General features: G+C 40.7%; 1 protein-coding gene across 2 annotated transcripts in view; it reads left to right on the top strand.

Moving 5' to 3' along the window:
• zzef1 (zinc finger, ZZ-type with EF hand domain 1) overlaps window positions 1-13,064 on the top strand; it is a 173,338-nt gene that overhangs the window by 60,316 nt on the left and 99,958 nt on the right. For both annotated transcript variants that reach the window (XM_060912546.1, XM_060912545.1), the window contains exons 11-19: window positions 876-1,021; window positions 1,316-1,430; window positions 3,004-3,225; window positions 3,401-3,492; window positions 3,701-3,900; window positions 8,176-8,309; window positions 8,680-8,750; window positions 9,898-10,012; window positions 10,486-10,642. In XM_060912546.1, the coding sequence (XP_060768529.1) occupies window positions 876-1,021; window positions 1,316-1,430; window positions 3,004-3,225; window positions 3,401-3,492; window positions 3,701-3,900; window positions 8,176-8,309; window positions 8,680-8,750; window positions 9,898-10,012; window positions 10,486-10,642 (1,252 nt within the window). The remainder of the gene's footprint in view (window positions 1-875; window positions 1,022-1,315; window positions 1,431-3,003; window positions 3,226-3,400; window positions 3,493-3,700; window positions 3,901-8,175; window positions 8,310-8,679; window positions 8,751-9,897; window positions 10,013-10,485; window positions 10,643-13,064) is intronic.

Here is a 13,064-nt window from a genome sequence, read left to right as displayed (position 1 = left end):
TTTCATGCACATTATTTGCTCGGGAATCCCTTCTAATTAAATAACTTCCCAGCCACAGAACGGCCTGATATTTTGTGACCTCTTTTAGAAATAAACATGCATCACAATGACAGTTTCAGAGGGAACTAAATTTCACAGATTTTTATGAAATCGAAAGGCCGTCTAGCTTTAAAGTGACAGGTTGATGTATTAAAAAGATGAATAGTACCCTGTGGAGCTAGAATAACCCCTAGGTACTTGAATCACACACTGTATTGCCCGCTGCGTCATGCCTGTGAAGGAGAACAAGCTGGAAAAACACTGCATGCTAATGTTTACACTTGGGTACGGAAACGCTTGTTTTCTCTGCCTTGTTCCCCTTTGACAATGTCCGATAGTTCCTGAAAATCTTTTTTTTTTTTTTCTCTCTCTCCCCCTGAACTGGCTACCAAGCGGTTTGTAAACAGACGAACACGTGGTTAGGACGTTAGGAAATAAAATGTATTGAAACAAGATGATGCATACCAGCTATGGGGATGGGTATCGGCTCAAACAATTAAGAAAGGGGAGTGGATTAAATGGTTCCTGAACCAGCACATCGACCTAGGTCACTTTTTAAAAAAAAAAAAAAAAATCCAGTTTTTAAGAAATGTCTGAAAATGTCCAGCTTCACCTCTTACTTTGACAAAGCTCCTACACTGCAGACTCTTTCCAAACTGCCAAACGAACATCAGCTCACAGAAAACCTGTCAAATTTTTTGACTCGTGTCTCTTACGTTTATTTAATACATGAATTTTTGCTCATTTTCACGAAGGGTGCAATTCAGGCCGAATTAACTGCGCGATGATAATTTGACTACTTGTTCACTTTTTTGCTCTCTTCTTTTCCTCATTAGGTGCGTAAAGGAGCCATCGGCGCTAAATGCGGCCTGGTGTTCGCTTACAACGACTCGGAGGCTTTTGACGCAGACAAGCACTTTAAGAAGTTCAGGAAGTACGACACGTGGGATTTTAAGGACTACAAGGAGTTTGTTCAAGACAAGTAAGCTAGATTGTTTAGTCACTTGTTTGTGGTGATGCGTGTGTGAAGGGTCACATGGTTTTGCGTGTTCTTAGTAAATGTAGAATTAGTGTTGGATGTAGTAAGATGGTAAGTGTAGCTCATTATTGGTGCTAATAAACTAAGGAGCAGCACATCTGCACTGCATGTGGCTGATTTAGTGTTTTACAGCTGTACATTGAGTCACAGAAAGCATTCTGTTTCTCTCTCTCTCTCTCTCTCTCTCTCTCTCTCTCTCTCTCTCTCTCTCTCTCTGTGTCTCTGATACACACTTAGACATTCCAGTAAAGGAGCAGCAGAGGTGAGAGAAGAGAATCCTGTAGGCTGGTTTGAGCTGGAGGAAGACTGGAATGATGTGGAGATCAAGCTACAGCAGTGCCGCGTTGCAAATGTAGGAAATCTCTCTCTCTCTCTCTCTCTCTCAGCATTTTTGTGGCTACTGCCTCATAGTCTACTTTTAGACCATCTACTTTTAAATATTCCTTTTGTTAAATAAAAAAAAACCTGTTTCATTTTCTTAATAAGCAACAGTAATAACCATAATTTACCCACATTTGTAAAGGTTGCAGTAAAATCGAACACCCTATTAACAAAAATATTTGTTTTATTAAAAGTGAAAAGTTAACACAAAGGCCCTTTCTTAATAAACTTTTATGAACATTTGTACTACCTCCGTTTGCTTCTCTTTTCTTTAGCTTTCAGCAGCCTGTAAAGAGCGAGCTCGGTTTTCTTTGTAGATCTGGTTGTACGGTCGATCACACAACAAATTCCTTCCATTTTAAATTTGTGGGTGGTTTTTTTTTTTTGGCTGCATTAGAGCCGTGTTACTTCTGCCCTTGGTGAAGAAGTCGCGTGCGTTCCTACGATTGAATATTATTCCAACCTCTGCTGTGTAAACATCACAGTTACAGCTTGGAAAAACTAACATTATGCAGCCTGATAATTGTGAGATATATATATATATATATATATATATATATATATATATATATATATATATATATAATATGAGTGATTCCACGCTTATGGGTACTGAAATGGGGACATGAACTTATTCACCTAAAACCATTTCTTTTTTTTACCATCAGGTCACAAAACATGTAATCTTTAATGAATGATATGTTAAAAGATAACTTTAATTTTCTGAGATGTAATAAAAACATATTTATATGCCAAAGTCAAGCCTATGAGTTCCAAAATGATGTCTGTTACATTACTTCTGTTACGATTGTCCATCTCGCGTCTGTTACAAATTAATTACAATCTAGCTATATACCATGTTAATCTTATTGAAAGAATGTGTATGTTTATTCTACTACACATGTTTATTAATTATATTTGCTAAAACATCACCTTCCTATGTTTCAAAAAGTAATTCTACATTGTTAAAATTGAGAATATATATGTCCACAACACTTCTGTTACGTTCTGACTTTGGCATATAAATATGTTTTTATTACATCTCAGAAAATTAAAGTTATCTTTTAACATATCATTCATTAAAGATTACATGTTTTGTGACCTGATGGTAAAAAAAAGAAATGGTTTTAGGTGAATTTTTAAAAATAAGTTCATGTCCCCATTTCAGTACCCATAAGCGTGGAATCACTTTTATTTATTTATATATATATATATATATATATATATATATATATATATATATATATATATATATATATATATATATAATTTTTATTATATATTTATTTAAATCATCATGAATTTGTATTGCGCTTTATTGCCGCACGATATATCATTACATGCCGAATGTCAAACTTGTTAGTTATGTCAATGTCAAAATTTCAAAAATGGAGGTGCATGTCTATCGTGACACCATGAATCAAAATCCATTCAAGTCATGAAATCCCTTCATCTTTGATATTCCTCGACCCATGTAAAGACACTATTCTCTGCTGCTCGTATGATTTGTGTAATCCTGGGTCTGGATCTGTCTCTCTGTTCAGTTTCTCATGGTGAAGTTCGTGTGCGTGAGGCAGGACTCGGCCGAGCGGCTCGGGGTTCAGCAGCTAGCCTTTAGCGGCTACTTGTGTCCGGATTCTGAGAGACTGGAGGAAGAGGAGGAGCAACTGAACACTCGCACACAGGGAGCCAACTGCGGCCTGGTCACGGGCCTCACACTAATCCGAAAGACCCTGTACTTCATCCAGCAGCTCACTCGAGACATGGTAACGCACACATACACATGATTTGCTCAAGTGAGTGTTGATTTTATATAATAATCATTTTCAGGCATATAGATGATGGAGCAGTTTAGCAGGAGGCACTGTTTCCTGGATCAATGTACAAAGTGATGGTGTTTAGGATGTGTGGAGGCTAATGGAGCTGTACGTGGTGTTTTAGGACATGATGATGCAAAAGCAGAAGTCTTTGTTGGACTTCAGCGGGCTGAACCTGCCGCTCTTCTGGGACTTCTACAGAAAACTCAGGTCGATGTGAGTTGGAATAAAGCACTATAGGGAGGGGGTGCTGTGGTGATTTCTAATAATAACACTACGTTCTGGTGTGTTTTTTTTTTTTTTTCCTCAGCAAGTGTGATTACAGCGATTACTATGTTTTGTTTTTAATAAAAACTCAAATGTAACTGTTAAAGACTCGACACGGCCCCGTTTGCTCTAATGCCAGTCTGTGTGTCTTTATCAGAGGTGGAGAGGAGGCAATGAAAGCCCAGGTCCTTCTGCTCCAGCTTCTTCAGAATTGTTTCCCAGCTCTTCCTGCCTTGCCGGAGTCCCGGGGCTCACCGGAAAAGACGACATCATCATCACCTGCAGCTGGAGCATCAGTGAGCACAGATGTGGATCCAGCTGAGGCTGTAGGGGAGCTATATAGTCACCTCTGTCAGGGTATGAACAGTAGCACTGCTTTATGGAGTAATGATACACAATCATACAGAATTGTTCATAAATGCATCGTTTAAAACTAGTCACGTATCAGTTCGCTTCTTTTTTTTGATGAATCTTTCAGATAAATATCCTAATGATGGTGTTAAAATGTCAAGTTTTCTTGTTTTGATTTAATTGTTTAATGCAGGGCTTTTCAAAGTGTGGGGTGCGCCCCCCCTGGGGGGCGCCAGAGTTCTTCGGGGGGGCGCAACGTGAGAGACAAAATGGATCGATTTTTAGTACCTAAAGCTACAGGCACTGAGGAGACAGCCAAGCAAAAAAACAGAGCCTCCAGGATGTTGCGATTTGCAACTTCAGCGCAAATTCAACCAATCCCCGCGAATTCAGGGTGGTGTTGCAATTATATCCAATCACCGCAACTTTCCCGCAAATTTGACCAATCGTTGGCGTCGTCTTGAGGTGACATCGACAAACTACCTTCCGCTTTACTTCCGGATGTCTATGTTCAAGAGAAGCAGCATGCGCGCAGTGTTGCCAGATTGGCGGTTTCAAGTGCATTTTGGCGGGTTTTGAACATATTTTGGATTGGAAAACGTCAGCAGTATCTGGCAACATTGCATGATGTGCGAGACAATGTTTATATAGGCTTAAATTCTGTTACTGAAAGTGTGTTATGTTTACAGTGAAGGACTGTGTGCACTTGATTTTTTTTTTACTTAATACAAGAAATTAATGGATGCCAACATTTTTGCCAAAATGGTATTTTATTTTCCATTGTTTAGGCACCTTCAGCATCATACTGTGAGATTCTGTTCAAATTGTTTTTTTTCTTCTATGAAGCCTGAGCCATTTATTTTATTAGTTTATAATTACTGTTTAATTTAGTCTTCAGGAGAGACTGCCTGCACACAGTACTAGTATTAATAGTTTTTTTTTTTTGTACATGAAAGCTGAGGCATTTATATTATATTTTAAGGTAACTTCATGTTGTGCTGTGAGGTTCTATGCACTTTAACTTTTGAACCAACAGGTGCATTTGGATCAGTAAAGCCTATTTTTCTGCGTTTTTGTAGTCCTGGTAATCTTTTATATTGGTAAAGTTGTTTATAGGACCATTTCTCAGTGTCTGTTTTTTTTAATCAATAGTTTTTCAGTAATAACTTAATATTTAACATATCACTCAATTTTAATCACAAAAAGAGAAAATCGCAACAATTTCTCGCAACTTTCACTTCCTCCCGCAATGTAATCACAACAAAAACCTAAACACCGCAATTTTCATCGCAATTTTTTGGAAAACCCCCGCAACATCAGACATTTTAGCCCGCAACAATCACAAAAAAGGCCCGCGGAATCCTGGGGGACTGGAAAAAGAAGGAAGTATGACCACGATTATTTAAAGTTTGGATTTTCATGGACTGGATCTGAAGATGCTCCACTGCCACAGTGTGTTGTCTGCCAAGAGGTGCTAGCTAACGATGCTATGAGATGTTTAAAATGTGTAAAACAAGATGTTTTAAAAAGCACAGATGTTTAAAATGTGAAAAAGAAAAAAATGTGTACAACAACCTTTTTTTTTTTAGATACGAATGGAACATTAATTATAGCAACAACAAAAATTGTAAGGGGGGGCGCTGTTGTTTATTTGCTCTCCGAGGGGGGGTCTGACTCTCCCACACTTTGAAAACCCCTGGTTTAATGTATTTGTTTAATTTTACTTAATTTAATCTTGTTTTTGTTTTGAGGTTGTTTCATAAGCTTGACAGTATAATTAAATTTAATATTTAAAAATATTTTTATGACAAATTAGAAAAGCTCTGTCACTGAAAGAGAGAATTTATCTATTAAAAAAAATTGACAGATTATAATTTTAAAGATTGATTTTTTTTTTAAATAATGAAATAAATCACAATATGTCAGAGCATATTGCAGCAGTTGTTCATAGTATACGTTGATATAATATCATTTATTCTATCCACATTCACTGGATATGAGCGATCGGGCACTCTGGTTACTCTACTACTAGGCTATGAGCTCATATACCATGAGTAGAGAAAAACAAAATGGCGGAACGTGTGGCTGAATCAACCAAGAGCGAAATAAAAACTCTACTCGAAATCAAAACCCCAAAAATACAAATAAATAACCCACCAAAAAACATGGAATACTAGAAAAGCACCCGTAGTCAGCTGGGATAGGCTCCAGCTTGCCTGCGACCCTGTAGAAGGATAAAGCGGCTAGAGATAATGAGATGAATGAGTTATTCCACTCAATCTCGTTGTACGTGGATTATAGCCGACTGTCAGGTCATGTACGACTCGATTTCATGGAATAACTATTCAGTATCCCGGCCCTACATGATGGTGAATGTTTGATATTTTCGTATTTGATCCTTTTTTTTTTCATATAAAATGTAAACTTTTTTTTTTCCTGACTGAAGTAAAACTTTAACATGAATTAAGTTATATAATTGGTGAAAAAAAAAAAAACTAACTACAAAAACGCTACATGCTGACTCCAGTGACAAATGCGATGAAATATAAAGTTATTTCTTAAAGTGCATATCCTGGACCAATTTTTAATTTTTTTTATTTTTTTATTTTTTTATTTTTTTTTTATGAAAGTATGTCCCTTTACACGCTCATCCAGAAGGGTAATTTTGCACAAGGCCATCTGTCTACGGCAGAAAAAAATAAAATAACAAAACGCGTCTGGAAAAATCCCAAGGGAGTCTGGAGCCAGTTTCGTGACGTTACCTGCGGAAGCGCCAGCAGGCTGCGCGAGCTTTGCATGGTTTCAGTGCACAGCCTGTGTAGACCAAGCGCTCCCATTTCTCCCTCATTGTCCGGTCTTTTGGGAAATGATGAGTACTAATCCCATCAAGATTGGTGTTGCTACACCCTCCTACGATACATCTGTTAACCGTTTTAATAATTACGCGATAACGTTGAAGAAATTTACAGAAAACCACCAGGTTGTTTTCTCATAAACAAACCAGCGCTGACGTAGGATTCAGAGGGAGGCGTCCCGCACGCGACGTCACGAAAATCAATGTTTGCCGGGAAATCCAAATGCCAAGTTTTTTCAGAGGCGGACCAATTCTCCTCAAATGGCTCGATTTCAACTGAATTTTTCTGGTATTGCGCAAGGTAAAAAAAAATTGCACAAAATGCAAAACGTGACAGATATTTGACCAGAGTTTAATATAAAATAGGAGAATTACATTGCTCTTGCTCCTGAATTTACCCGTGATATGCACTTTAAAGGTGCTGACTGCAAAGTTATCCGAAATGGTTTAATTTTTTTTTTTTTTTTTATTGTGCATGGCATTTTCCTGTCTTATAAGAACAATACCATGCGGACGAGATGTGATCATTTTGATGTCCTGAGGGTCGCTTTTCTCCATTTTGGGACTGCTTTCCTCCCTCTCGAGGTGAACAGTATGGCCCTAGAGAAATATCTGAACACAAGGAGCTTGAACTAATTAGCATAATTATGGAACTGTCACACACTAAGATGGTGACGCACGTAAAACATCATGACTCTGCATCGACCTCGGAGAGTTTTGAGTCTCAGGGATGTAATTTGTGGTTGACATTCGTGAATAGATCCATGAAACTAAAGACGAATATGTATTTTCTCTGTTATTGCTTTTGTGTTATCGTTTCTTTCTCTGTAAGACCAAAACATTAGGTGTATAACTCCATACTCGCTACCGTGGAGTCGAGCTCATGCATTCTAAGGATAAGATAGCTAAGCGCTAGCTAGAATGATTTAGCTATCTGTCCAGAAAAATTATGTCATCTAACCTTGCTCTGTCTTGCAGTTACACTCACTAGGCAGGTTTTCCTTTTCTTTTCTGCTGGCGGGAGAACCGAGTCTGCCATGTTTGCCCACGCCGACTTGTTTTGGTTAAAAGTAGGTCAAACACGCCCCACGGTGGTCACATAATGTTGTTGCTCACTTGCTTCAGCAATCTCTGGACTCGTAAAATGTGGGACACATTTTATCTCCATAAAACATTTACACACAGGATACACAGTGTGTGCAGCAGCGAAACATCTTGAAACTCCAAAAGCAATAGAAACCGAACATTTTACCCAGTATTCAACTTTGCAGTCAGAACCTTTAATTTCTTTAAAAATGCCAAATGAACCAGTTCTTGATCTTCATCTTCCTTTGCAACCCACTGCCCTGAGTGATTGTGTGTAACTAATATTAAGTGCAGTTTAGTGTGTAGGTGTGTGTAAGATGTTCTTGTGTGTGTGTGTACAGTTGTTGACGGGCCTGAAGGAGAGTCTGCAGTGGAAAAAGCTCTGAGGAAACAGGCAGTGAAAGCCGTCCTGAGCGGCGCAGCCATCTTCTACCCAGACAAACAGAGCCGGCGAGACAAACTCTTTGACATGATGGTGTGTGTGTGTGTGTGTGTGACCATGAGCGTGTGTGTGTGTGTGTGTGTGTGTGTGTGTGTGTGAGAGAAAGACCACGAGTGTGTGTGTGTGTGAGAGAAAGACCACGAGAGCGTGTGTGTGTGTGTGTGTGTGTGTGAGAGAAAGACCACGAGAGTGTGTGTGTGTGTGAGAGAGAAAGACCACGAGAGCGTGTGCGCGCGCGTGAGAGAGAGAAAGACCACAAGACCGTGTGTGTGTGTGTGTGTGTGTGTGTGTGAGAGAGAGAGAGAGAGAGACCACGCGAGTGTGTTTGTGTGTGTGTGTGTGTATAAGAGCACGGGCTTGTGTTGGAGTCTGTGTTATATGTCCTTGTTCTCTCCATTTTCAGAAGAACTTAACGGAAGAAAATCAGCCCGAGTCGGCAAAGCTGACATTCGAGTCACTCTGTAATTATTTCAGGTAACGCACGCGCGCGCACACCGCTGAACTTGAACAATACTCGTAAGGTACATTAGCACTCCTGTGGGGGCCTTACTTTCATGATGAAAGTATAAGAAGTATTCTTTATTTTTTAAATTAATTTTTTTTTTTACTGTAACCCCCTCTCTCTCTCTCTCTCTCCCTCTCTCACTCACTCACACGGTCACTTTCTCTCTCACTCGCGCGCACACGCGCTCTCATGGTCTCTCTCTCGCGCGCGTGCTCTCGTGGTCTCTCTCACACACACTCGTTCTCGTGGTCTCTCTCTCTCACACGCGCGCACTCTCGTGGTCTCTCTCTCTCTCACTCACACGCACGCACGCTCTCGTGGTCTTTCTCTCTCTCACACACACACACACACACACACACACACACACACACACACACACACACTTGGTCTTGTGGTCTTTCTCTCTCTTGCGCGCGCACACGCTCTCGTGGTCTTTCTCTCACACACACTCGCTCTCGTGGTCTTTCTCTCACACACACTCGCTCTCGTGGTCTTTCTCTCACACACACTCGCTCTCGTGGTCTTTCTCTCACACACACTCGCTCTCGTGGTCTTTCTCTCGCACACACTCGCTCTCGTGGTCTTTCTCTCGCACACACTCGCTCTCGTGGTCTTTCTCTCGCACACACTCGCTCTCGTGGTCTTTCTCTCGCACACACTCGCTCTCGTGGTCTTTCTCTCGCACACACTCGCTCTCGTGGTCTTTCTCTCGCACACACTCGCTCTCGTGGTCTTTCTCTCGCACACACTCGCTCTCGTGGTCTTTCTCTCGCACACACTCGCTCTCGTGGTCTTTCTCTCGCACACACTCGCTCTCGTGGTCTTTCTCTCGCACACACTCGCTCTCGTGGTCTTTCTCTCGCACACACTCGCTCTCGTGGTCTTTCTCTCGCACACACTCGCTCTCGTGGTCTTTCTCTCGCACACACTCGCTCTCGTGGTCTTTCTCTCGCACACACTCGCTCTCGTGGTCTTTCTCTCGCACACACTCGCTCTCGTGGTCTTTCTCTCGCACACACTCGCTCTCGTGGTCTTTCTCTCGCACACACTCGCTCTCGTGGTCTTGCCCTCTCTCTCTCTCTCTCTCTCTCTCTCTCTCTCTCTCTCTCTCTGCAGTGATCAGGACCCGAGCGGTCTGCTGCTTCTGCCTCCTAAAGGAGCGCCTGCTGACTTTGACATCTCCCCTATCCTCAGTGTTATGGACACACTGCTCCTCGTCGCCACTAGAGAGGTGTGTTCCTTATTTATATGCACAATTTGTAACATTTCCTGTCTGCACCTGTCCAGTTTGTCCTGTGTCCTCTGGAGCCTCAGATTCCTGTTCTGGGCTGACTGGAGTGGAACCTGACGTGGTCTTCTGCTGTCGTAGCTCATCCATCGCAAAGTTTGACATGTTGTGCATTTCTGAGATGCTTTTCTGCTCACCACGGTTGTAAAGAGTGGTTGAGTTACCGTGGCCTTTCTGTCAGCTCAAACCAGTCTGACCCTTCTCATTAACGAGGAGTTTTTGCCCACAGAACTGCCCCAGATGAGATGTTTTTGAAATCCCAGATCAACAGTTTCTGAAATCCTCAAACTATCCGTGTTTACATTTGCAAATGGTTTCTATAACGCTAGTCCAGTTTCTGTAGTACGAGATATTTTGCGATTGCTTTACAACAGGAGAATTGTTTATACTGTAATATCTGAACTTGTGTGTGTCAGTGTGAGGTGATGCTGGATAGCTCTGGAGGATCCAGTCGGAAGGTCCTGCTCTCTCTCTTCTGGGCTCTGCAGGGCAGTTTGCTCTCCTGGTGCTTCCTCCAGCTCAAAGGAGGCGCAGCTCCAGCCTGCGATCTGGCCAGAGACATCCTGATCAAATGTAAGACAAAAAACAATTTCTAAAAATAAATAAATTCAGCTGTGTGTAATTGTCACTATGAGTCAGGTTTGACGAACAGCTGGAGCTCAACTAGAATGAATTGTCTTGCTTGGTGAGATGGTTAGAAAGTTAAATTCTACACACTGCATTTCCTTCTTCTTTCTTCTCGACTTTTACTTTCACATTGTTGAGCGCGCTCATCTACTATCCAACCAAACACTTATTCAAATCATCTGCAAATCTTTCATGATCTAATCAAATATGTATTTCATCCATTTTAAAGCTAGATTGCCTTTCAGATTTTTCAAGTGTAGGTCATAAAAAGAAATTTCCCGACACCCAATTATTATTATTTTTTTTGTTTAGTGGACCGAAAGCTACTGAATTCGAATCGCAGACTTCCAATTTTATTCTTTTTTAAATTTAAAAAAAAAAAATAGAACAATTAATGAATTTAGGGCCACATGGCCCCTAAATTCTCCGCTGTTTTTTTTTTTTTCTTTTTCTTTTCCTGCTTCACCATGACCTAATACAAGATACTACGTCATGCACCACGTGGTGGGCTTTCCCTGCTCGCGCAAGGCATTGTGGGATACAAATTTGAAACAGGAGAGGAAAAATGGAGGACGTGAGTGTGTGAATGAAACGTGAAGGACCAACTACAGTAACGGAAAACAAGAAGAAAAGGCGTTGTTATCTACAAAGGAAAGGAAACGCAGGACCAAACTAATAAATATCGGCGGTCAGCGAGCACCTCAGTGTGATCAGCTGTTCGTTTAGCGACAGAATGGTGGAACCGTCAGTGCATGCTCAAAGGTAAACCTGCGCATGTGCACACGGACTTCCTCTGTCTGCTTGATTGCGCGAAGCGAGTGATTTCATGCACATTATTTGCTTTAATCCCCTCAAATTAAATAACTTCCCAGTCACAGAATGGCCTGAGTTTTTGTGAGATATTACAGAAATAAACATCACAACGACTATGAACTAGAAAGGCTGTCTACTTTTTATATATATATATATATATATATATATATATATATATATATATATATATATATATATATACACACACACTAGTGCATCTCAAAAAATTAGAATACCATGAAAAAGTTCCTTTTTTTTCCATAATCTAATTCAAAAAGGTAAACTTTCATATATTCTATATTCATTACATGTAAAGTGAAATATTTAAAGCATTTTTTGTTTTAATTTAGATGATTATGGCTTATAGCTCATGAAAATCAGAAATCCAGTATCTCAAATTATTAGAATATTCCCTAAGATCAATCAAAAAAAGGATTTACAATACAGAAATGTCCAACTTCTGAAAAGTATATTCATTTGTACACTCAATACTTGGTTGGGGCTCCTTTACCATGAATTACTGTATCAATGCGGTGTGGCATGGAGGTGATCAGTCTGTGGCACTGCTGAGGTGTTATTGAAGCCCAGGTTGCTTTGAAAGTGGCCTTCAGCGTATCTGTATTTTTGGGTCGGGTGTTTCTCATCTTCCTCTTGACAATACCCCATAGATTCTCTATGGGGTTCGGGTCAGGCAAGTTGGCTGGCCAATCAAACACAGTAATATCATGGTCAGCAAACCATTTGGTAGTAGTTTTGGCACTGTGGGTAGGTGCTAAGTCCTGCTGGAAAAGGAAATCAGCATCTCCAAAAAGCTCATCAGCAGATGGAAGCATGAAGTGCTCTAAAATCTCCTGGTAGATGGCTGTGTTGACTTTGGACTTGATAAAATACAGTGGACCAACACCAGCAGATGTCATGGAACCCCAAATCATCACAGACTGTGGAAACTTCACACTGGGCTTCAAACACCTTGGATTCCGTGCCTCTCCACTCTTCCTCCAGACTCTAGAACCGTGATTTCCAAATTAAATGCAAAATGTACTTTCATCTGAAAAGAGGACTTTGGACCACTGAGCAACAGTCCATTTCTTTCTCTCCTTAGCCCAGATAAGACACTTCTGACATTGTCTCTGGCTCAGGAGTAGCTTGATATTAGGAATGCGAAAGTTGGATCCCCTTTCTTGAAGATGTCTGTTCGTGATGGGTCTTGATACACTGACACCAGCCTCAGTCCACTCCTTGTGAAGCTCTCCCAAGTTCTTGAATCAACTTTTCTTGACAATCCTCTCAAGACTGCGGCCATCCCTGTTGCTTGTGCACCTTTTCCAGCCACCCTTTTCAGCAATGACCTTTTGTGGCTTACCCTCCTTGTGGAGGGCATCAGTGATGATCTTCTGGACAACAGTCAAGTCAGCAGTCTTCCCCATGATTGTGGTTGTGTGTACTGAACTAGACCAAGAGATACACTGTGTTCATACTGTTTTACTCAAACTCGAAATGAAATCTAATATTTTGAGATTTTTTTTTTGTTGTTGTTGTTTTTGTACTGTATGCC

The sequence above is a fragment of the Neoarius graeffei genome, chromosome 28 (assembly GCF_027579695.1).
Source record: "Neoarius graeffei isolate fNeoGra1 chromosome 28, fNeoGra1.pri, whole genome shotgun sequence".
NCBI lineage: Eukaryota > Metazoa > Chordata > Actinopteri > Siluriformes > Ariidae > Neoarius > Neoarius graeffei.
The sequence above is the reverse complement of the archived record's forward strand: the minus strand, read 5'-3'. Positions and strand labels throughout refer to the sequence as shown.